This window comes from Silene latifolia, chromosome 2 (assembly GCF_048544455.1).
Source record: "Silene latifolia isolate original U9 population chromosome 2, ASM4854445v1, whole genome shotgun sequence".
Lineage (NCBI taxonomy): Eukaryota > Viridiplantae > Streptophyta > Magnoliopsida > Caryophyllales > Caryophyllaceae > Silene > Silene latifolia.
Window position 1 is genome coordinate 6,938,236 of NC_133527.1, and position 23,706 is coordinate 6,961,941.

The 23,706-nt window shown below is 35.0% G+C and overlaps 3 protein-coding genes across 9 annotated transcripts; all 3 read left to right on the top strand.

Annotated features, from left to right (window-relative positions):
* The first annotated feature begins 1,081 nt into the window (after positions 1-1,081).
* On the top strand, positions 1,082-4,678 carry LOC141642161 (ras-related protein RABA4d-like). Its single transcript, XM_074450865.1, has 2 exons — positions 1,082-1,620; positions 3,756-4,678. The coding sequence occupies exons 1-2, from the start codon at positions 1,394-1,396 to the stop codon at positions 4,201-4,203; spliced, it is 675 nt and encodes a 224-aa protein (XP_074306966.1). The 5' UTR covers positions 1,082-1,393; the 3' UTR covers positions 4,204-4,678.
* Positions 4,679-5,342: 664 nt separating this feature from the next.
* LOC141628080 (mRNA export factor GLE1-like) lies at positions 5,343-8,032 on the top strand. Its single transcript, XM_074441268.1, has 2 exons — positions 5,343-5,484; positions 6,593-8,032. Exon 2 carries the CDS (start codon positions 6,645-6,647, stop codon positions 7,950-7,952), a length of 1,308 nt encoding a protein of 435 aa, XP_074297369.1. The 5' UTR covers positions 5,343-5,484; positions 6,593-6,644; the 3' UTR covers positions 7,953-8,032.
* A 467-nt stretch (positions 8,033-8,499) lies between these two features.
* LOC141642162 (polyneuridine-aldehyde esterase-like) lies at positions 8,500-13,210 on the top strand. 7 transcript variants are annotated; one of them, XM_074450869.1, is made up of 8 exons: positions 8,516-8,760; positions 9,363-9,444; positions 9,581-9,608; positions 9,757-10,006; positions 10,477-10,592; positions 10,939-11,069; positions 11,527-11,664; positions 12,079-13,210. In XM_074450869.1, the coding sequence occupies exons 6-8, from the start codon at positions 10,962-10,964 to the stop codon at positions 12,142-12,144; spliced, it is 312 nt and encodes a 103-aa protein (XP_074306970.1). In that variant the 5' UTR covers positions 8,516-8,760; positions 9,363-9,444; positions 9,581-9,608; positions 9,757-10,006; positions 10,477-10,592; positions 10,939-10,961; the 3' UTR covers positions 12,145-13,210. The 7 variants fall into 7 exon arrangements, with proteins under 7 accessions (XP_074306971.1, XP_074306973.1, XP_074306970.1 ...); XM_074450870.1 differs by lacking the exon at positions 9,363-9,444 and having other exon boundaries at positions 8,500-8,760; XM_074450872.1 differs by lacking the exon at positions 10,939-11,069 and having other exon boundaries at positions 8,513-8,760; positions 9,701-10,006; positions 12,001-13,210.
* The last annotated feature ends 10,496 nt before the right edge of the window (positions 13,211-23,706 follow it).

The following is a 23,706-nucleotide window of genomic DNA, read 5'->3' on the forward strand; positions in this document are numbered from 1 at the left end:
TAACCTTCCAATTTAGATGTTTTCGATTAAGTATAACTTAATTATTTCTGGTTTGATGTATAGCAAACAAACACAGCAGATATGCTGGATTTAGCAGTTGACTATATCAAAAATCTTCAAGACGACTTCAAGGTAGTACTCGGAGTTATTTCAACTACTCGTATCTATTATGCTATAAGTTACTCCCTCCGTCTCACTTATTTATTAACTTCTTGTTATTCTTCGTTCTTTTGTAGGTCCTAAGAGACAGACAAGCAAAGTGCAAGTGTGTTGATCTGCAGTAACCGGCATCAAATTAATCATTTTTTTTGCAAAGAATAAGAGGAAGAAGCATCTAAGGCTCTAAGCAGCTAGTTGTTGTAGCCTTGTAGGGTTCATTTTAATGTACTTGTAATTCTAACTCGTACATGGGACTTGGGAGGACGGTCGATGTTTTATATAAAACGATAACTCTCTCTTATCCATTCGGAATTACTCGCTTCTAAATTTGAATAAATTTAGATCAAAGTATCAAACTACCTATACTATTTTTAATAAACAAATGTCTAATTTCCATTGTCCGAGGGACACTCACTCCTTTGTTAGCCCTTTGGCTCTCCGTCACTATATTCTGAAAATTTGAAACGTACAACAGATTAGAAATCACCTCTCCAAATCTAACATGATTAAGATAACACTATACTTAAAAATTGACTCGTTTATGATGTCAAATGTAAACCTAGACTAAGGTAAAGAATAATCAAACATAGATATAAACTATCGTCATTTTTTTAGGCTCGCTTATGATGTCAAGTGCAAACCAGATTTAGGGAAAGATTAGTCGAACATTAATATGAACTATGGTCATGTTTTTCGAATAGAAATTACGGAGTATAATACATCGGAATAAATTAAAAAAAACATCAAAAATATTAAATTCAACCGAATTAAATTAAAGTAAATTAAATTGAATCGAAATCGACATAGATATGATTATATGAATTAATTAAATATACATTGACCTACTAATACAATCTAGTACATGAGCAACACTAACATTGGTAGGATTATTAAAAAGTCGTTAGTGGAACCCACTAAGGTCGTTGATCTTATTCTTCTTCCCTCTTCAAATATCTTCATCATTGATCATCCCTAAATTTTTCCCCAATTAATCTAATTTCTCACCTCAAACCCTAACCCTAACAATTCAATTCAATTTCCAAACCCTTAACTATCAATCTTTTATCAATTAAACTCAAACCCATCTCAAAACCCCAATTTTTAGTCACTATTTCATTTGATTAATCTGTTGAATTCATTTTTTCTAATCAAATTTGATAACTTTTGGGGGAAAATTGTTTGTTGATCTAATTGAAGATCAACAGTTTGAATAAGTGTATTGAATTGAAGGAAAATGTCGAATCTTTATGGGGATTTCAATCAGAAGATAGATTATGTGTTTAAAGTGGTATTAATTGGGGATTCAGCTGTTGGGAAATCACAGTTGTTAGCCCGATTTGCTAGGAATGAATTTAGTGTAGATTCGAAAGCGACAATCGGGGTTGAATTTCAGACGAAAACTATAGCCATGGATCAGAAGATTGTTAAGGCTCAGATATGGGATACTGCTGGTCAAGAAAGGTTTGACCTTTCTATGTTATTACTTTCTCACTATAAATATTTTATCGTACATTAGATGTCCTATGTCATTGACATTTTTTATCCTACAGAGTTGACAATGCCAGTTGGGGTGATAAAAATAAATGTTAGTTAAGCATCGGCTTAGTAATGGGGACCATTAGCATTTCGTAATTTGGTAATTTAGTCGCGAGTTGTAAGGTAGGTTGTGTACATCTGACCTCGTTATCATGCCATTTATAGAAGCCCGTGAGGCATGGATTTTAGGAAATGAGATAATGTTCATGTTCCATACCAATTTGCCTATGTATGTATGTGATTGACAATGTTCTTGAGAGTTGACTATAACGAGTGACTGAAATCGATGTTAGATTAGCAAATGCTTGGTAATGATCTACATCTACCCTACAAGGTTAAACTACGTATATATGACGCCTTAGGGCCTTAGGGTGTGTTTGGATAGCAAAATTGTAGGGAAAGGGAGGGGAGGGGGATGGAGGGAAGGGAAAGAGAGGAGAGGGGAAATGGGAAGTGGGTGTTTGGAATTTGGATACAATTTCCCTCCAAATCTTGCCTATTATGGAGAGATTTTGATTTGCCTTGGAGGAGGGAAAATGGATCCCTCCAAATCCCTCCCCCTCCATTTCCCTCCACCCTTATTTCCTATCCAAACAAGGGATTTTGAATCTCCTACTTTCCCTCCCTTTCTTTTCTCTCCAAATCTCTCAATCCAAACATACCCTTAGTGTGCCATTTGTTGAAGCTTCTGAGGCAATACTTGAATGCTGCAGTTGTAATTGACCAGTAGCCAAATTTTCACTATATGTTGGAAATTTGGATTATGATAGAATTGCTAAATTATCCATGCTTCATACTCGTATATATCATGAAGTTCATTTTGATCGATGCAATTCTCAACGCAATTTTAGTTATGGCTCATCCATAAACAACCTTAATGCTTTGTAAACCTTTGAGGCACTAAGGTAATGATCCTGTTGGTATGGACCTCAAGGGCATCGTTCTATAGTAAGAGGGAATTTCCGATTTGTGGTTTTGGTTTACTCACAAACTCATTGACATTCTGTCTATTTTATGTTGTGTATTTTGAAGTAAAGTCTATGGAAGGATGGTTTTTAGTTTGTTATCTTTGGGTTTTGATCTATATGTTTAATTGAATACACTCGACCAAGAGGACTGTTGTGATCCATAGCGTCTTTCATTTGATCGGGTAATTAACTGTAAAATTGCTTTACTCTAGCCAATTTGAGCTTGCGAATCAAGATAAATTCTCTGCACTTTACTGTGAGCCTCATGAAATGATACTTGATGTTTAGCGGTCCATTTTATTCACGTTATCTGCTCCGAACACATGATTGAAGCAGAGCAATGTATGAGGCATTCCTCTTTGAATATCCTCTTGACAGTATTGCTGTACCTAATGGTTGGGCAGTGTAATAACTATAGTGCCATAGTGGTAATAAGTTGTTCGAGATCAACGGTTTGGGTTAACTATGATTTGGGTTCGAAGTAAGATGTTCTGAAGCTACGATGGTACAATTATAGGAGTCATATGATCATATGACAATATTAACCTCCAATTTCCAGTGTACAGTAACCGTTGCCTCGTGATTTTAGAATTTTTTGAAACATAGAACTTCATCGAGACTATAAGAATGATATTTAACGATGTAAAATAATTGCTCCGTTTTAAATTTCAACAATTTCCAATTATATTGTCTACTTAAACACCGTAGTATGCTGGGAGGAGCGAGTTTTTTGCAGAACTTTTGCTAAGTAACTCAAGGGGTAATTTCGAAATATCGACTTATCTTTGAATATTGTTCTGGATATTTTTTAATTAGTCCATGCTAGAAGTCAGCTTATGTTTTAGTATTAAGGATATACAGTAATAGTTGATGCTAATATGAATACTAACTGCATTTTACTGATATGCCCTGCATTCGGAATTCTGCTTGTGCAACTAATAGTGACGAAATAACGGTAGGGGGTGCAATCGTACCATATCGTCTGATTAATTATGGTGGGATTTACTCCTAAAGTGATAATAACTTATTACTTCAGTCTGTTCTTACTTTTACGCTTGAGTCTTGATATCCTCTCATAATATGGCTTTTCAGGTATCGGGCTGTTACAAGTGCATACTACAGAGGTGCAGTTGGAGCAATGTTAGTATACGACATGACCAAGCGTCAATCATTTGATCACATTGCAAGATGGCTAGAGGAATTAAGGAATCACGCCGATAAGAACATTGCGATCATGCTCATTGGCAACAAGAGTGACTTGGCTTCTCTACGAGCAGTTCCAACCGAAGATGCAAAGGAGTTTGCTGAAAGAGAAAATCTCTTCTTTATGGAGACATCAGCTCTAGATTCCACTAATGTCGAAACTGCTTACTTGACTGTTTTGACTGAGATATACCGTTCAGTCAGTAAGAAGACTCTCTTAGCCAATGGTGATTTGGATGCTACTGGTAGCGCTTCTCTTCTTAAGGGAACTCAGATTATTGTTCCGGGTCCTGAGACAGATAATCAAGCAAAAGGAGGTTGTTGCATGTCCTCGTAGTCCTAAACTTACATGCAAAATTTATTTTCACGCAAAGACGCAGGTTGTGGATTGATTTGGTACAACTAGTGTCGAAGAGGGTGACGATGAGGGCTGATCATTGAAATTAGGTTGTTTCTTCGGTGTAAAGTGTGTGACGGGCTTCTAACCCAAAACACGAGTTTCACTACTCGTTAATTTTTATCAGCTAAGCCAGTTGATATTACATTGAAATTAGGTTGTGTTGGTATACTGGTATATAGATACAGAAAACTCCATCGGAGCCTCGGGTTATTTTCAGGTTCATAGAAGATGATTCTTCCAAGTCGAAAATTTTGCGTTCAACCCTGAGCTGATGTATCGGGATTTGCCGTTTGCCGTCGTCCTTTACTCTTTTGAATTGTAGATATTGTTTATGTATTTCTTGTATTTTGTTCAGTGTGGATGTACCAAATTTTGATAATCAATTTCAATGATCAGGGTTCTAATTCCATTCCGTTCCAAGCGTGTTGTATTAAATCAGAGTCTTGATGCCACAAGTGAGGTGGGATTAGCCGTTCTAATGGCACAATGACCGAGATCAACGCGTGACAGTTAATTTAATTTCAAATTCAAGACGAAAACCTTAATACCATGGTCTGGTTCATCAAAACCGTTGGTATACTAGTATGTAAAACTTAATTTTTTTTTTTTTTGTTTTTTGCGTTTGTTTAAAGCTAAGAATTCCTATAAATAATACTCCGTATCCTACATTGAGGCGGGATTAGCCGTTCTAATGCCACAATGACCGAGATCAAGACGTGACGATTTAATTTCAGATTCAAGACGGAAATCCAAAAGGCCAAAAGAGTGTGATGAATTTTAAAACTTATTTTTTTTTGGGATTTTCTATAAGGTAACCCTCATTTTTTTCGATTTCTATAAGGTAACCTTCTATTTAATTAGACCCACATTAATAACCCTGTATCTCTTAAAAAGTAATCAGCGTGACACTAAGAATTAATTCCGTCAACTTTGACGTTAATTATTGATATTTTACGCTGACATGGCAATTGATGGTGAATCACTAATGACTAACCAATTCTTTGGAAATAAAATAAAAATAAAACCCAAAACCCCCTAACTATGATCATTCACATAATCACATTCCTCCTGTTTTATTCACATAAACCCTTTCACCTTTGCTCTGCCAACCCAAATTAGGGTTTCTGAACCCAAAATTCATTGTTTAATCAAACCTAAATTTCATTGATCATCTTATCAAGAACCTGCATTTTTCATCCTTCATTTGTGGTTTTCCAGGTATTCATCTTTCTCCTTTTATTTTTGTTTGTCTGTATAAGACGGACATTATTTATCCATCTTAAGCTTAAAACGGGTCAAATACTACCCTATGAGAGCAAGTCCAATGGTGTAGCTTAGGGATTTGCTTGCAATTTCATAAAATTGCAAGCTAGTTGCTACACCATTGGAGAAGGGTATATATATTAGCTTGGCTTAAGCTTCAAGAAATTAAAAATTAAGCTACTTTGCTTAGATTTACCCCACATTTACCAAACAACCAATAGGAAATTAGCTCTATTAATTTTTTATTTATTCTTATTATTTGATTTACATGTTAATCAACAAACAACCAAAATCTACGTATAACTCTAAATGCTTTACCCTTGAATAGTATGATCTATTGACACTACTATAAAAACATTGCTTGGTTAAATAATGTGTCGAATTGTATCGCCTACTCTAAATGCTTTACCCTTCTGAAAACTATAACCGAATCACTAAATTAGTTCGAGCATACTATATCCGAATGCTACATTAAGTGATGAGTCTTCTACATTAAGTCCTCGACATAACAACTCCGCTAAGCGCTAATCAATTTTCACGTATTTATTACATGTATTTTTAATTTGCAAAATAAAATTCATTAAGTATTTTTATGTTTAGGAAAAAATTAATTTGACATGTGGGTCCCATCAAGCTAGTATAAAAGCTAATAAACCATTGGAATAGTTTACTAGCTTAGAATGTTAGTAGCTTAGAGGATGAGTTGGAATTGCCAAGCTAGTTGATTGTCGCTTACCACTGTACTTGCTCTGATAATAACTAAGACAAATTTTTTTGGCATTTTTTAGGCAACAAGTGGGGTAATTTGTTATATATTTGACCCGTCTTAAATTTAAGACAGATAATGTCCGTCTTAAATTTTTTTGGCATTTTTTTTGTTTTTATTTTGCGTTTGTTTAAAGCTAAGAATTCCTTTTTCCTAATATCGTAAATTGATTTTAGGAAAGTCTAATATTATTAGGATTTGGAATAAATTATTTAAAAGGATTTAGCTTCCTAATTACGCTGAAATTAGGAAACCGTCTTATTTAGTTTCCTAATTACGCTGAAATACTATAATCAGATTTACACACCATCAATAATATTGATCGCTTTTTACGAGAACAATATCATCAATGGCGGAAATTGCGTTTCTGGAGATGACATATCAGCACAATCTTAGGGTTACAGAAGAATTAAGGAATCAAGTAAACTCATTAACGGCAGAGTTGATCGCCGAAAAGGAGAAATATACCTCGGCTATTCTACGAGAGGTGAAAGCAATTGAAGCGATCCGAGAATACGAAGTAAAGCTCGACATTCATTATCAGCGTAAGATAGCGGAAACTCTTGATAATCATTTGATTGTCATCCGAAAGGATTATGAAGAGAAATTCCGTCAACTGAAAATGAAAGAAGAAGATGTGGCAAGACGTGAATCTGCAATAATAGCAGAAGAAATGAAAAAAGCTGCAGCGGAAGCAGAAAGAGCTAAAAATGCTGCAGCGGAAACAGAAAGAGCTAAAGAAGCTGCAGCGGAAGCAGAAAGAGCTAGAGAAGCTGCAGCGGAAATAGAAAGAGCTAAAAAAGCTGCAGCGGAAGCAGAAAGAGTTAAAGAAGCTGCAGCGGAAGCAGAAAGAGCTAAAGAAGCGGAAAACGCTCTGATGTTTGATGAGGAGTTGTTGCGGGGAATTGCTCGGCTAATTAGACAAATAAGCGGATCAGTAGAAAACGTAAGGTCTAAAACAAGGGAAATTTCGAGAATGTTGAATAACAGTGATGTTCCTCAATCTGTCACGATAGCAATTTTCGCGAAGAAGGTTATTTCTCTATATGAGACGAGAAAATCAGACTCTGATGTCTTCGCGTGTGGCCGTGTGATAGTTAATGTTAGTGGACAGGTGCCGGCTGTGATGAGCTCGGTTCTGGCCGAGTTTCATAAAGAATGTATGTATACTGTTCCGAATCATATAACCTACTCAAAGGCGGCCTTTGAAACAGAACAAAAATATTTCAAAGCGATTGGCTTTCGGGAAAAAAATGGGAAATTGGAAACAATGGACGAGTATTTGGAACGTTTGGAATCGTGGATGAAACTATACGGGGCCTTCATTCAGACGGAAGGTCATGGTTTGGAATACGGTTGGACTTGGCTTGCGCGGTTTTTGAATACGTTGCCTGTTAATGTATTCACGGCCTCCGCCCTCACGGCTTTCCTGGAAATGGCAGGATTCGCACTTCATGAGAAATATAAGGATCAATTCCGGAAGGTATTAACCGCGATATCAAAGGAGTTTGTGCAGAAACTAAAGGCGAGTCGAAACCAACGAATTAATCCGGTTGTGATGAGGCTTGAAGATTATATCAAATCAAATAAATTCCTTGTAGAACCAGAAGGAATGCGCCTTAGAATCTCTTTGTCATCAAATAATGCTTATTTGTAATCACTTGATGATTTTTACAAGAAAATTTTGTTTTCAATTGTAGATATATGTATTTCTGTTTATTTATTTTTTGTATTTTCCTCGGTGTGGATGTATACCGAATTCAATTTCCAATAATTTTGATATCAATATCAATGATTAGTATTCTAATTTCATTACGATCATCGTATTAAATCAAGGTCATGATGACATATTGCATTTAGTTTAATTTCGTTTTCAAAGGAGACGGAATCAGCCATTTGAATGGCAAAATGACCGAGATCAGACGTGACAATTAACTTAATTTCAAATTCAAGACGTCCAGTTCATGTTTTATGTGTTCGCGGTTGTCACACTGTTTAATGGACTGTTTTTTTGGTGCAAATGAGGGGCGAATCACGAGAAACTAATTATTCGATATTAGACAGGAAAACACAACACCGTTTAATAGTAGTCTCTCCACATATCAAAATATCATTCTGGGCCTGAATATTTCAATCACTTTATGATCTCCTTAGGAAAGTGTCCAAATCTTTACTTCTTAAAAAGAGCCAACTTCTTGCTACTGTAGCAATGAATAGTACCAAGCAATTTACTCTTCCACCGTCGGATTCCTGCTTTAAGATCTGATCCCTCCATATCTCTCGCACTCTCGTCCACTGCTTTATCACATTATCTTCTGTTCCCATCCACTCATTTCCATCTCATAAAGCCTTCCTCTTTCATTCTTCACTTCACTCTTCTCTCTACGCTGACACCACGATCGGTCAATCACGATGATGAACTGGCATGTTGACGATGGCGGTGACGCTGATGACGACGACAATTGGTTTGTTTTCTTGGCCGTTATCGATTTTCTTATTTTGTTGTTGATTAATTTAATCTTTGTTTTCTGTTTGTGCCCTGTTGAATTTTAGGGTTTGGTTCTTCATTTTAAATTTTCACCTTTCTCCTCAAATGGTGGCTCTTTTCCATCTCATAATCTCTTCTCCTTATCTTTCATGTTCCGTCTTTCGTTCTCCTCTTGTGCTTCGCTTCTATCTTTCGTTTGCCTCTAGAACATGAAGTTGTACAGCTCGTTTGGTACCGTTGATCGATTTTGGCTTTTGGGTCGTCTTCTTTCAACATCCAAGTGATAATCAGCTTATGGGTTTCCAATTCAGGGTTTGTTATCACTAATTGATTTACCGTTTTTGGTTTTGTTCTTTTTATGATAAGCTTTTGGGATTAAATTAGTTTTGGTTATGTTGGATATGGTGTTTATGTTGTTTTTTGGGTTTTGGTTATGCGATTTGGTGCTTATATGTGTTTCTTTGTGATTATTGTACATGGTCTTTTGCCCCATGAGTTTATGTTTTGCTGGGTTACCGTTGTTGTTAGAGATTGGGCTGAATATGATATTTCTGTGACAATTTTGGTGCCTCATGATAGGAGCTGTTACTTGAAAATTCGTGGTGAGTTGTGTGCTTCTGTCTTGCTTCAATTTCCTGAATTGGGGTTTAGGAGCTCAAAGGTATTTACTCCTTATGAGCGATTGTGTGTTCCATTATTATTATTATTATTGTTTTTGTTGTTGTTGTTGTTGTTGTTGTTATTTTTGTTCTTATTATTATTACTGAATTTTTCATTGTTTTTCGTTTTGGGTTTAGGAGCTCGGTAACAGCCTTGTCTTCGAAGGTATGGCTTCTAATTATCTTTTGATTTGACCCATTTTTTTCACCGATGAGTTAAAGCATCTGTAGTGTTATTATTGCTTATTACTATTACAACACACATCACACACACCTTGTGCTTTCTCTTCCCTCCCTTATTACTTGATGGCCAGCGAGGGAGCCACCAGCAGAGGCGGGGGCGGTAGCTACAGCTGCGTCAAGAAGTAAGCCTCCTTGGAGAGAAAGGGAGAATAATCGTAAGAGAGAAAGATGAAGACAAGCTATTGCCGCTATAATATTTGCTGGTTTAAGAGCTCAAGGAAGCTATAGTCTCCCTAAACACTGTGAAATAATGAAGTTCTTAATGCTCTTTGTGCTGAAGCTGGTTGGATTGTTGAGCCTGATGGTACCACTTATCGCAAGGTAACCTTCCTTCTAACTACTTTTTTTCATGCAGATCTACCATATATGTTTCCGTGATTTGTTTACCTTTGATTAAAATACTGTTACAAAGGATAAATATATGATTTAGACGGAGGGACTAAATCTTGCTGATTTAGTAAACCATTTTGATTCTGAATTAGTCGTCTTCGATTAGTGGTTGATTCAATTTTATAGACTTATAAACTAAGGGATTTAATTGTCTGCCCATATATAGATATTTATTTGTCTGCCCATAAATCACTTTTTGATATGCTATAATTGTAATTTCTGCTGTTTGGATTTCAAAATAAAGTGTGTGAATTGTGATCAATGCTAATCATCAGCTCACAAGTCACACCCAATTGACTATATTAGATAACCGAATTGTGGTCACCGGGTTGAGCAATGTAGACAAAATGTTAGATGAAATAATGGTTTGTATGCTGCTAATTGTTCGTCGATTAATGCAGTGAATGAAGCGGCCTCTGCCAAAGATAGTGGCTACTTTCAACAGCTTTGGTGCTTGTTCATCTATTTTGACCTCACCTCTCTCGGTTGAATTTGAAGGTGCTAAGCAGTTTGCAGTGTGAGTGCTCTTCTTAGCGACTTCTTTTCCGAAATTTTGTTTACTCAAGTATTTGTGGTCAGACTTAAGGTACGATGCACGTGATCTAAACTAGATAGTTCTAATTAATTTATCAAATAACCCTATTTAGTCAAAAAATTCACCTACGGCATGTGACGTGGACCTTATGGCCCATAGCCCCATACGGCCTATAAATAGAGGACATTTAACGTACCCTATATCCACAACTTGAGAACAATAACAAATATGTCAAGGGGAATCAGTGAGAAGCACTTTGTGTTAGTACATGGGGCATGTCATGGTGCATGGTGTTGGTACAAGCTTAAGCCCCTCCTACAAAATGCAGGGCACCGTGTCACTGCCCTCGACATGGCAGCCTGTGGCATCAACCCTACGAGGATTGAGGAGGTCCAGACCCTCCGCGACTATTCTGAACCGTTGATCGAGTTCCTTGCAGCACAACCTGAAGATCAGAAGGTTATACTTGTTGGGCATAGTCTCGGTGGCCTCAGTTTGTCAATTGCAATGGAAATGTTTCCTAAAAAGATTGAAATTGCTGTTTTTTTGGCTGCTTTCATGCCTGATGATCAACACACCCCTTTTTTATTTTCGACAAGGTGCCTACGACTTCTAAAATCTAAATGCGTCCTTTTTTTCCATCTATATTTCGAAATGGAGAATGTCAATACTGTCAGATGTTTGATAGAATGATAATTGTGTGCGTTCACCTTTTCTTTCATGTAAAACAGTAAAGGTGAATTATACCTTATGTTATTACAAGAGACGGTCTCTCCCTAAGCTTATTTTAAGACATTGGATGTAATTGGTGATTATTATTTGTCTTTTTTCTTTCATGAGACGGTCTTTTGTGATAGTTGCATGCCATATTGTTTGTGAAAGCTAAACTTTTCATTTTTTGTAACCATTGGCGAAGTTTGCTGAAGTGAATTCGGAAGGAGATTTCTGGCTTGATACAGAGTTCGAAAACTCAGGTGATCCAAGGGAGACGCGGACCACAATGTTATTTGGCTCAAAGTTCTTGTCCAAGATGTATCACTTGTCGCCCCGTGAGGTATTGTAATCTCACTTCCTCTTCACAATAAATATTACGCGACACCAATTTTAAATAAAGTATAAACGAGCCTAAATGAGCTTGTGATTCGGGCCATTTTCAACTTGCGCTTAGCTCATTTTAGGTTAAGCTCAGCTGTGGCTCAAGTAGAAGATCCAGTTCAGCTTATTCACATCCCTTTTTTTTTTTAGGTTTTTAACACCTAACATTGCTATTTGGTGAATGTTTAGAATTAGGAGTCCTTAAAAGGTAGTCGTATGATTTTTGAAAAGAAGTAAATAAAAATCTGACTGTTTTACAAAATTGGTGATGACTTTGCATATGATGTACGTCAAGGATTTGGAGCTGATTATGATGTTGAAAAGGCCATCATCCATGTTCCATGACTGAAATTGAGAAGATGGCATTGTGTAGGCGATGAGAGGCCTGGAAAGGTGTGACGAGGCATGCTGCCCGGAGCAACGAAAACCAATTTCTTAGGTATTGCACTTGAGTTTTTATTATTTACAAAATGTTTTGACTCAATTTCTAAGTGAAGCATGGTCGCGTTTTTTAATTGGTCTCAAATTCTGTCATTTGCAATAGTCAGTTGCGTTATGACGCGTTGCCTGCAGTTTCTGTCCTTTTTAGTACTTTTACCGATTTTGTTATACTTCCAGGGTTTAGATTGGTCTTTTTAATGGGTTTAGATTGGTCTTTTCAATGGGTTTAATTTTGTTGTGTGTGTTTTTTGTTTAAAATTTTATTGAGTGTTTGCCAACTTGTACCTTACACTCTACTGCAAAATGCAAAATTTTAAGATTGAGGAATGACTTACTGATGCATAGAATTAGCCGACAGGGTTGAGGGTTTGGGTGAATGAAATGCATCTGAGAATTGAGATCGTATCCTAATACTTTTGTCAGACCTATTAAATGACTAAACAAGGATTTCAGTTGGACTCACATCTGAGATCGTATCCTACTACTCCACAAGACTCGCTGATTTTCCTTTAGAGTTCTGTTAGTTTGTATGTGTTTTGTAGACCGCACAAATTTTAGTTTCTGAAATATAATTTATGACTTTGAACTTGTAAACATGATCCGGAGCAAAAAGAGGAAATTGTAAAGAGGTTGCAAGCGAGGAAGCAAATGTGCGGTATGACGGGAAATGGTGTCAATGATGCTCCTACTCTTAAGAAAGCTGATATTGGGATAGCATGCTATTCTAAGGCCAGGCACACGTTACCGACACGGAAGGCACACGTTACCTACACGGAAATCCTGTTGGTCTCTTGTTAGCGGTTAATCAAATTGGGGCTCCGCGCCCGGGAGGGCGCGGCGCAACAACTAGTTTGTTTGGTAAAAAGGAAGAAAGTGTCCCTATGTGTATCTTTCAATTGAGAGGCCAAAGATTCTACTGTATTTCACAATTTATTATACCAACATCCTCTATTCCTCTTGTTTTCAAGAGTTCTTGTAAATAAATTTATGGGATAATGTGAGTTAAATATATATATCGGATTTTCTAACATGTGCCCTTAGGGCACATGATAAGAAGTTAAGTATGGAAGGTTTGTTGAGAATATATAATCAGAAATTAGATTTGAAACTCATATTTACCATAATTAGTGATATAATGTTGAATATCTTTCCCTACTTAACTTCTAATCATGTGCCCTTAGGGCACATGTTAGAAAAACCCTATATAATATTCTCTCCGTCTCAGTTATTCGTTTATCTATTTCATTTGGCTCAGTAAATTGTTTACCTTTTTATTATAGAAATATTTTTAAGCGTAATTTGATCTTACACACTTAATGCTTCATTTGTCATCTAATAATTGGTCATCTCCTCATCCATTGATCTTTGTGTCAAATTGAAAAGTAAATATTTAAGTATTAGTTAGTTAATTGACCAAGGAACTTAAATTTTCTAAAAATTTCTGATTCATAGAAATTAAATTCTCTCGTTCAATCCCAGTAAATTTAGCAAAATTGTTAAAATTATAATTTTTTTTTTCTCTTTTGGGTAAAGTTAAAGATGACTAGTTGCCTACAGGGATAAACATTTTCTTTTGCCACGGGGGAACTAAGTCACTAACATTAACATTAACATTAAAATTACGTAAACAAGATTACATCATTGAATGGTACCGAGTCTCTGACTCTTACACCAACCATGAACCATGTAGAAATCATTAAAATGGTAGAAAATCCTATACAAAACACGTGATTATGCGAGAGCCACTCCGAGAGGTAGTATCAAAACTCGATAACATGCAATAATTCAATCTCGGATTTTCGAGTACCACCCAAAAACGTCATTATTTTACTTACAAAACTATATGTTTTTTGTGTCAACTACCGAGAATTAGCCAAGATTATCTTTTTCAGAATACTGAAGGTAACTCAACGAGTACTTACAAAAAAACTGTAGCATGTGGCTCTCCAACATCACGGGAGGGAACATACGAACATGCATGTAAGAAGGGATCGGAGTAAAGATTGCAAGTTTGTCTTTTGTCTTTGTAATATTATTTTATACACGATTTATTATTTAATATAATGGGAATAAAATGTGCACCTACGTGTATGAAATTAGACCCCAAAGACATGTAAATTGATTTTTGCTTTAATTTCTATGTCACCCGTGCTACTCGTGGCCATCTCAAAAATCCATCAATTAGTCAACAATAATTTCCATTTGATAATATCAAGATTATTAGTCTTAATTATTGATTAAAAAAGGATTAGTCGTAATAAAATTGGCTTCCGATCCTTCCAAATATTTCATCATTTGTTTTGCAAGTATGAATATAATTATATATTAAAGTTGTTAAAGAGTAGGAAACGAGAGTGTGACAAGTCTCATAATTAATCGCGTGTTTGGATAGAGAAATTTAAAGCAAAATAGAGAAGAGAAACCGGGAGGAAAATTATAAGTTAATTACGCGAGAGCAAAAGGAAAGTTATATAAAGATACATTTGTTCTATAAGCCAAACAAAAAAAACTTTTAACATAAAAGATATTTAAACAAAAATTACAATTTTAATATTCTTACTCTTCTGTCTACTCCTATTTTGATATTCAAACAAAGAGTTAAATGTTTATTTATTTACAGTAAATAGACTATATATACAACCAGTTGTATTGGTTATATAGAAAATAATTCGAGCTTTATAATGAATTATTTGAGTTTAGACTTATACATTACGAGCTTTATTTGAAAGAATCTGAGCTCCATTATAAAAAGATTAGTTTTAAAAAATTATAATGAAACTCAAGAATATTATATATAAGCTCAATCAGATTTTAATTTTAACATCCAAAAAATTAAATTTAAATAAAAAATTATAAAAGCTCGAAAAAAATACACATAAGCTCGGTTAGATTTGTTATGGTTGTACAATGCTCTTTTACAACAGATTTATTAATAGTATTCGTAATTTATTTTGAGATTGTATAATATTAGTATTTGTGATTTATTTTGTTTGTTACTTTGTATATAGTAATCCACAAAAATCGTGTGGGTGGTGAATTTTAAAATATGAGGCACTTATATAAAGAATGAAATTAAAATGGAATACGAGAATATTTAAAAGTTAATACAATAAAATATAGTAGTGGTTAGTTATATAATTAAAATATTAACTTATGTAAGAGTCCGTTTTACATTAAACTAGTATGTATTTTTCCGAGTAAATTATTAGTGTACTTGATAGATATGTGGTTTCAAACTTTGGCATTGTGTCTTTATCTAATCATAATTACATGCAAGAAGATTCGAACCGTAATCCATGTAACCTCTTTTTCTCCAAAAAAGGAAAAAAAAAAAATCAATACTTCAATTCCATTAGTGGTTAGTGACTATAGACTACTATAGAGTATAAACTACTTGACCAAAAAATCTAAGTACATATTGGCATTAGTGGTTAGTGATTGTCTTACAAAATACTTCTTCCATCCCGATCATTTATTTACCTATTTTATTTTAAAGTGTCTTAGTCAATTATTTACTTTTCTATTTAGAAATACTTTTAATGGATAATTTGATCTTCCACACTCAATTTGCCGCACTTGACATTCAATAATTGGTCCCTCCTCTTTCCTTGCTCTTTGTACCAAAATTAAAAATAAATAAATAACTAAGACAAAGGGAGTATTTAACCTTTTAAAAAAAGAAAGACAAAGGGAGTATTTATTACCTTTCTCGGATTTTTAGTACTCCTACTTACATTTATAATACTCCGTATTTGACCATCTTTTTTCTTTTGGAAAAATAACATTTTTATAAGAACGGAAAAAGGGTGTATGATACTTAAAACTCATTGATACCGATAATATATTCTCTCCATCCCAGTTAATTATTGTCCTTGGGTTTTGACACAAAAATCAAGGAAAGAGAAAATGACCAATTATAAGATAACATGTGGACCAATTGAGTGTGAAGAATCAAATTGTTTGCAAATACAATCCTAAAATAAAAAGGATAATAATTGATCGAGACACCCGAAAATAGAATATGACAACAAATAACCGAAACTGAGGGAGTATTAAAGTAGACACACAATCACACACACATAGTGTACATTTATTAGAGATCTCAATGTTATAAATTAATCTCCATTGTGTAGTGGCGCAAATGGCACTACAAAGTACACAATTGGTCTCCCTTGTGACGGGTTATCATTTGTGACGGATATTTTGTGAGATAAAATGGTAACAAAATGGGTTAGTGGAGAAAGGGGACCACATGAATAGTGTTGCAGAGAGAGAAAAAATGGGTACATTGTGAGGTAAAATGGTATCCGTCTTCACCTTGTGACGGATATGTCATGTCTTCGATGAGAATTTGTGCAAAGTACAAATAAAAGTGTGTACAATTTAAGTTTAGAATCAAACGTATACAAACTTCGATCTTAAACCCTAAATGAAAGCCTCGATCTCGCCCTCGCTCATTATTATATATTTGATTCTAGCTCCGGCCTGCTTATAAATATCACTCCTTATACATGACTTTACCAGTTAACGGATGTTTGCTAACAATTTAAGAAGCAATACAAAAAGAAAAAAAAACTAAAAAAGCCAACTTAGGAAACTTAACTTCATAAAACATGGATTTCATCTTGGATTTGAGGCATTGAACAAGGTGATCTCTCAAGTCGATGTTTAACGTATAGATATTATAATTCACTTTGTGTCGATTCCAATGCAAGTACTATAAGCACATGGAATTATATCAATAATATTTCTCTTAACAAACGCAACAATTGTAATTATTACAATTGCGATTATTACAACTATCTACAAGTAACAATAATTAAACTTATATATAAAAATAAGTACATAATTAAAACATCACATAATGTAATTTAAACCCGGACCCGGGAAATCCCAACATTGTTCGAAAGATGGCATGATAGAGTACACAACAAATGCACTAATACTGCTTCTTGTAATAATGTGACCTTGTTGAAGCAATTGAGGCATGCTCATTGTATTGAAGTAGTTTTTCAAAAGGATAGACAATATTGAAATAAACCATAGGAATAATAAAAAGAGATAATATCCAGGATTTATTGGGTTCTCCATTGGTGGAGATTTGAATTTTATTTTGTTGTGCACACTCTTATTTGAGCATTATTGTGAGTATTGCACTAGCATGCTCTAGTGGTTTATGAATCACCCATTTATATACAAGGGGACATTGGGGTAGCCAATTATTAGAGAGTGAAAAGTGCTACCAACTTTCATAATTATATTTGTTTTTAATGTACTTTATTATTATTGTATATTGTATGTCTCCTCCAAAATATCTAATATAATTGGAACGGTATAAAGATGAAATTATCTGATAAAAATGAAACGATATAAAATGGAATATCTGATAAAATTGGAAGGATATAAAAAAGAAAATCTCATATTCTTTTCATTCTAAACTAGTGTAGATCCCGCGCAGATACGCGCTTTTTAGATACTAATTTAGAAAGACGTTAAATATTACTTCGGTAACATGCTTAAGCGGTATAATAAGAGAGAATATTCGATAATTGACACACCAAATAAGATTGATGTTTTAACTGAACTTAATTTTATACATTAGGGAGTATATTATTATACGATTACATTTACTAAAAAAATAACCTTAAGTAGTGACTTAATTATACAATAAAACTGTGCAGCATATTTTGTCTCATACGTAGTATTAATTATTAATGCAATGACACATCACACATGTATAAGAAAAATAAAATATCCATTAATGTGTGTTTACAAATTAAAAATTAGTAGCAGTATCTTCTATTTATGGTACATAATTAATATGATATAGTGTGAGGAGTGAGGATCAATCATAGATCATTTCAGTTGAGCGGGAAAATTTTAGAGAGCTTTTATTCTCTTAGTAGTAGGGAGATTATCATGGAATTTACTAAATCCCGTGTTTTTTTTTTTTTTACTAAATCCCACTCTTTTAACACTCGTGACTAGAGATGGAAGTGGGTCATGCTGGCCATGCATGGAGGAAAAAAATGGCACGCCCCAGGCCCACGAATGTGGGCTTCGTACCGTGCTGGTAAAATGAAAAATGGCAGTCCAGACATGGACCCACGACCCATAATGTGTCGTGCCGTGCCATGCTTGAGCGTGCCTAAGCTATTCCTCTATTTAAACCTTATTTCTTTGTAGTTTTGGTGTGCTCAAGCATATTATACCCAGATGGGATGTGTGGTGCCTGCGTTAGGCGTGGTTATCTTTTCTCAAACTTTAGCCCAGACACGACCCATAGCTTGTCGTGCCGACCTGCCTTGCCAATCTCATATCGTGTCAAAATGGACCATGGGGCGTGCTAGCCCATCAACCTGCATCTCCACTTCCATAGTTCCACTTCCATCTCTACTTATTTCACATCATCAATTCAATATAAATTACCATAAAAAATCAAAGTAGTAAAACACAAATCAAGACACATACTCACAAAAAACCATACATGAATGCATGATTGCATGTTCATCTTTTTAATGACCTGGGCAACCCCATGTGCTTTCTTCCCTCTTCTATTTGGATCATTTGTGAGAGGAAATGGTATCCGTCACTCCGGAGTGACGGATATGTGCCGTCTTCAATGAGTGGCATTACCCCACCTTGTCCCCCCTATCCGTTTTGTGAGTGGCATTACCCGTCACTTGCTCCGACCCGTCTTCAGTAAGACTAACTGTTTTCAATATACGTCTCCGAAATACATAATTTTTTTTCCACTATCAATTTTCTCTCTGAAAATCTCTTGTAAATTGCCAGTTAGATATTTAGTTTTATCTTTTAGCCCTCAATATCAAACCTCTTCCCTTCGATCGCTATCAATGTTATCGTAACATGTGTTGAAATATGTCAATTTTTGAAATTGATAGTAGTATTTCTTACTGATGCACTCTCCTTCGATTACTTAAGATAATTTAGTATTCGACTATTCGTAGAATCGTAGGTAAACCCTTTTTTAAATTTGATTTTTTTTCTTCATTTCTTACAGTCCGAAATTAAACTAGAGCAATCAACTTGTTTAACAATTTATCACTTACACAAATACTTAAATAAAACGGTTTTACACAAATCAGAAAATAAGATTTGTTTTATCCCCTAATATGACTAGGTATGAATCCGTTCTACAACTATAAATCTATAATAATGAAAAATATAAGATTAAATCGAAACACAAAAACTTCAGAGAGACGGTCTCTTAATATTGTTATTGAGAGACCTCTCACATGATGATGTGAGGGACCCACTAATTTTCTTTTTACCCTATTATGTCTTCCACTAAATTAGTGGGAGACGGTCTCTCATGAGACCTACTGCGATCGAAAATGCGGTCTCGGGGATTCATGGCATGGTAAATTGGTAAGCATGCAACTCGTGGCTCCATGGCATTACGTAATGTCTCAGTCTGGACATGAACTGGCCATTATTTAATACTTTCTTTTTCTCACCAATTTTGTTTTAATAGGCTCATCTTCATTTTTATTGGGCGTGGCTGCATGGACCACATTAATTACTACGAGCAATCATTATTTTATGATGAAATATTACTAATGTTGATTATCTTGTGATGTTTGGAGTTTGGACTACGAAGCGTGATTAATGATGAACTTGGTAGGAAGAAAAGTGAATTATGGACGTTTTTGAGACATCTGCTAAATTGGAACGATACAAAGAAGAATATTATGACCGTGTGCAATAATGACACATACAAATGGAGGAATGGGTCCAAGATTAAAATAAATAAATAAAAATAAAACTGAATCATTGATCTAGTGAATTGATAGTAACTAGTCTAAATTCTGTGCAATGAATACACGGTATATACAGCATTTTTACCTTTTATCGTATTACTTTTAGATTTTAGATTAATACTTCCTTAATTTTCATGTTTCACTAATTGTTAATATAAAGTTATTAATCAAGAGAATTGAGTAATTGACTTTTATAAATTTTCTCATTTTATTGTAATAACTTTTTTTTGTCACGAAATTAATAATAAAAGTTTATGATTATGTAAAATTTATAATTTTATACCAATTTTAATTTATTTTACTTAAAAGATTATATTTTAAAATTTAATGATGAAAGATTATTGTTTAAATGAAAGATTAATCACAAATAGGATTATACATCCAGTTGTACCATAAGCATTGTACAACCAAGATATAAGAATCCGAGCTTACATGTATTCTTTCTGAGCTAATTCAAAGTTCATGTTTTTAATGTGTAAATGAATGAGCTCAATACTTTCTAATAAAGCTCATATTCTTTAACATAAAGCTCGGATACTTTATCACAAAGCTCAGATTCTACACCGTACAACATTTACAACTGGTTGTATAGTCCATGAATTGAAGATTAATTTAATTAAAGAAAATCTAACATGTTTTCATATCTAAGTTAGAGCATTTGGAGGGAAAACTTTTTGAGAATCATTATTCTCTTAGTAGATAGGACTCATAGAAGATAGGAGATTTGGCACTCGAGTTGGTTGCAGATTAGCGACTAACTGGAATTTGCGACTGGGCCTACGACTACTGAAATTTGGTCGCTAATTGGCTTTAGCGACTAATTTATGAACATTAGCGACTAACTAAGTTGGTCGCTAACTAGCCTTTTCCTTGTAGTGCTCTCAGTCATTTGTTCACTTATTCCATTTATGGGTATCTCATTCAATTGTTTACCTTTTTACATTAGAACGATTTTTAAAGAGTAATGATCATCTACGTAACTTTTTATTCAGTTGTCACACAATAACATCATTCACAAATGGTCATCTTCTCTCTTTTTGGTGTTTGTGCCAAAAATTAAAGGTAAAAAAATAACCGAGACAAATGAAGTATTAAAGTTGATGTGAGTGAAAATGGCACTACTTTGCTAAACAATTGTTCATGGTTTCGATTATTGATCGATATAGCTAGACATATAGTGGATAAAAAAATGACCGAGATAAATGAAGTATTATTCAATGTATGGGTATCTCATTCAATTGTTTATCTCCTACGGCCGTCCTGTACAACTTTTATTGTCTTTCTGTTAGTTTCATCCCTAGGACCCTTAACAAAAAGCATACGGTCAAAATGGCAAAAAATAGAAGGCCAATTATTGGATGATAAGTGGATTAAATTGTTCATTAAAGACATTTCTTATGCTTTAAAGAGAGGGCAAGGGTCTATATTGTAACATCCCCTCATACCAAGGTACCTTACCAGGACTACCCCAGCATGAAAGGTTGTTACCATCTCAGTTGCCCGAGGTTAGTATATATCAAAAGCAACAGTCCAAACACATTTATTAATGTACGGTAATTATAAAAGTTACATAGTCTCCAAAATCTAATAAACGAATTATCCAAAGGGCAACAACTACCAAAACAATAACTAAGGCTCGTGATGGTGTCATCTAATCCAGCATGGTGACTCTCCCATGACTGCCCCAAGCTCAATAAATGTATCACCTGTCACAATCTGCTCACCATCCCCGAATGGATCACCGCAGGTTTTACAAAACAACAACGCGAGGTCGGTACTACTCAATCAATATAAGACAACAAACATTACCCCCACCGATCATCGATCTCACACAAGAATCGACTACACACCGAAGTGTGTAGCCCTGCCAGATTACCCATCGCAACAGGTAATCCTCGCCGCCAGTGGGTGACCGCATCCCATCCCCACCTAGTCCAGCTCATCAACGAGCGACTAACAATCCCTGTCCCTTAATGTGCACATCCCCTCCCGTGACGGGTTCCACGGAGGGCGAACTAGGGTGTGAAGCCACTCCCACAAGTGACTCCACCACAATCACACACAGCATCACAGCTGTCACAACATCACAACCGTCACAACATAACCACACTAACACCAACACCGTCACCACAACACCCATCCTCTCGATGATCGTGAGATAACAACAATTATACACAAGACAATCACAACATCTCAAATTAATTAAACAGAATCGAGTAGGGAAACCCTACCTTAGCAATCAACAAAGAAGATTTTAAACCGAACAATCTGAAAGGCTCCTCTATGAAGTCTTCTCCTATACAATAACCATATAACACAATCACACATTGCACAATTCCCCTATTCCCTAAATTCCATATATACAAAGAACCCTAAAAGAACATAAATGACATGGGGAATGAAACTTACCAACAAAGAGGGATGAGAGATTATGCGCAAGGATTACGACAATTACACACACAAAGAGATTAGAGAATGATTAGGGAGTGATTAGAGAGATTGTAAAATGATTAGGGTTGAAATGACGTTTTAGAAACTGCCTTTGAATATAAAACAACCCCAAACACTCCCGCATCAAACCGCTGAAATATTACTCGCCAGACCGGATACTCGGTCGAGTATAGGGCATACTCGGCCGAGTATCCTCTACTCGGTCGAGTATTCATCATACTCGGCCGAGTATTCCTCGGCAGAACCCAAACAAACTACACCCTTGACACTACTCGGTCGAGTAGGCTCTACTCGGTCGAGTATTTAGCTTATGAAAATCCGTAGTGTTACATATATATCCGATAATTTAATGCATTTTTCTACACAAAAGTAGTTCGATTTAACTTACGCAAACTTGTCTATATGTCGAAGACATAAAAACATAATACTCCGTAAATACTTTTGAAATATCACGATAATAAGATAGTGTCGAAAACTGCATCGGTTGTTACTCATTTCTAGTGTCACAATTTAGTGCTTACATTCTCAATCCAACTACATATTCAGGACGAGTTCGAGACTTCGAGTTAACCGAGGAGTCAGTCACAAATATAGACATTTCATGATTCACTTGAGATATCATCACTTAGAAGTTAGATGTCACTACTCTCTACATCACAAAGATTTGAAAGAGACGGTTTCTAGATAAGTTGTTAGAAGACCACTTTCGTCATCCCCCTCTCCATTAACATTAACATCGAATGTTAATTGTTAAATACGAAATAAAAATAAAAGTAACAAAAACATTAAGGTAAAGGAGTAGTACATGTTCGCACCCATTTTTAGTGGTTTTAAGTTGGAAAGAACAAATACTAATTCTTGATTTTAAGAATAAAACCTACCGGCTATATTTTAAGTCATGATTCTCACATTAATTATTCTATTTTTTTTTTCTTTCTCAAAAAAAATAAAAAATAAAAAAATTATTCTATTTTTTTATTTGAGAATTTTACTAAGGAATATAATTCCGTGGTCATTTCTCACTTTTGCAAAGAGCCACTCTTGTGTGGTCAACAAGGAGCAATACAATGATGGAGCATCTTAACACATGTTAGTGTCCTAGCTAAATACCATTTCATATACAATATTTCTTTTCTTCTTAAGAGCATCGATCCGAAACCCGAATTTATGTTACTTCGACTTTTCATATTGGCTTGTATACGGTATACCTGTGGTTGACTGTCGGGACTTGAATGTAAGCATGACGCTCGGACATTTCATTTTAAAACCATATATTAGTCTTTTATAGACCTCTAGCACACTCATATTTAGGGCAACCTAGTATA

Coding starts and splice junctions, on each gene's coding strand:
- LOC141642162 (XM_074450866.1), top strand. CDS start 10,839: ATGTCAAGGGGAATCAGTGAGAAGCACTTTGTGTTAGTACATGGGGCA. Junction 11,070..11,526: donor CACAACCTGAAGATCAGAAG/GTTATACTTGTT, acceptor CCATTGGCGAAG/TTTGCTGAAGTGAATTCGGA. Junction 11,665..12,078: donor ATCACTTGTCGCCCCGTGAG/GTATTGTAATCT, acceptor GGCATTGTGTAG/GCGATGAGAGGCCTGGAAAG.
- LOC141628080 (XM_074441268.1), top strand. CDS start 6,645: ATGGCGGAAATTGCGTTTCTGGAGATGACATATCAGCACAATCTTAGG.
- LOC141642161 (XM_074450865.1), top strand. CDS start 1,394: ATGTCGAATCTTTATGGGGATTTCAATCAGAAGATAGATTATGTGTTT. Junction 1,621..3,755: donor GATACTGCTGGTCAAGAAAG/GTTTGACCTTTC, acceptor ATGGCTTTTCAG/GTATCGGGCTGTTACAAGTG.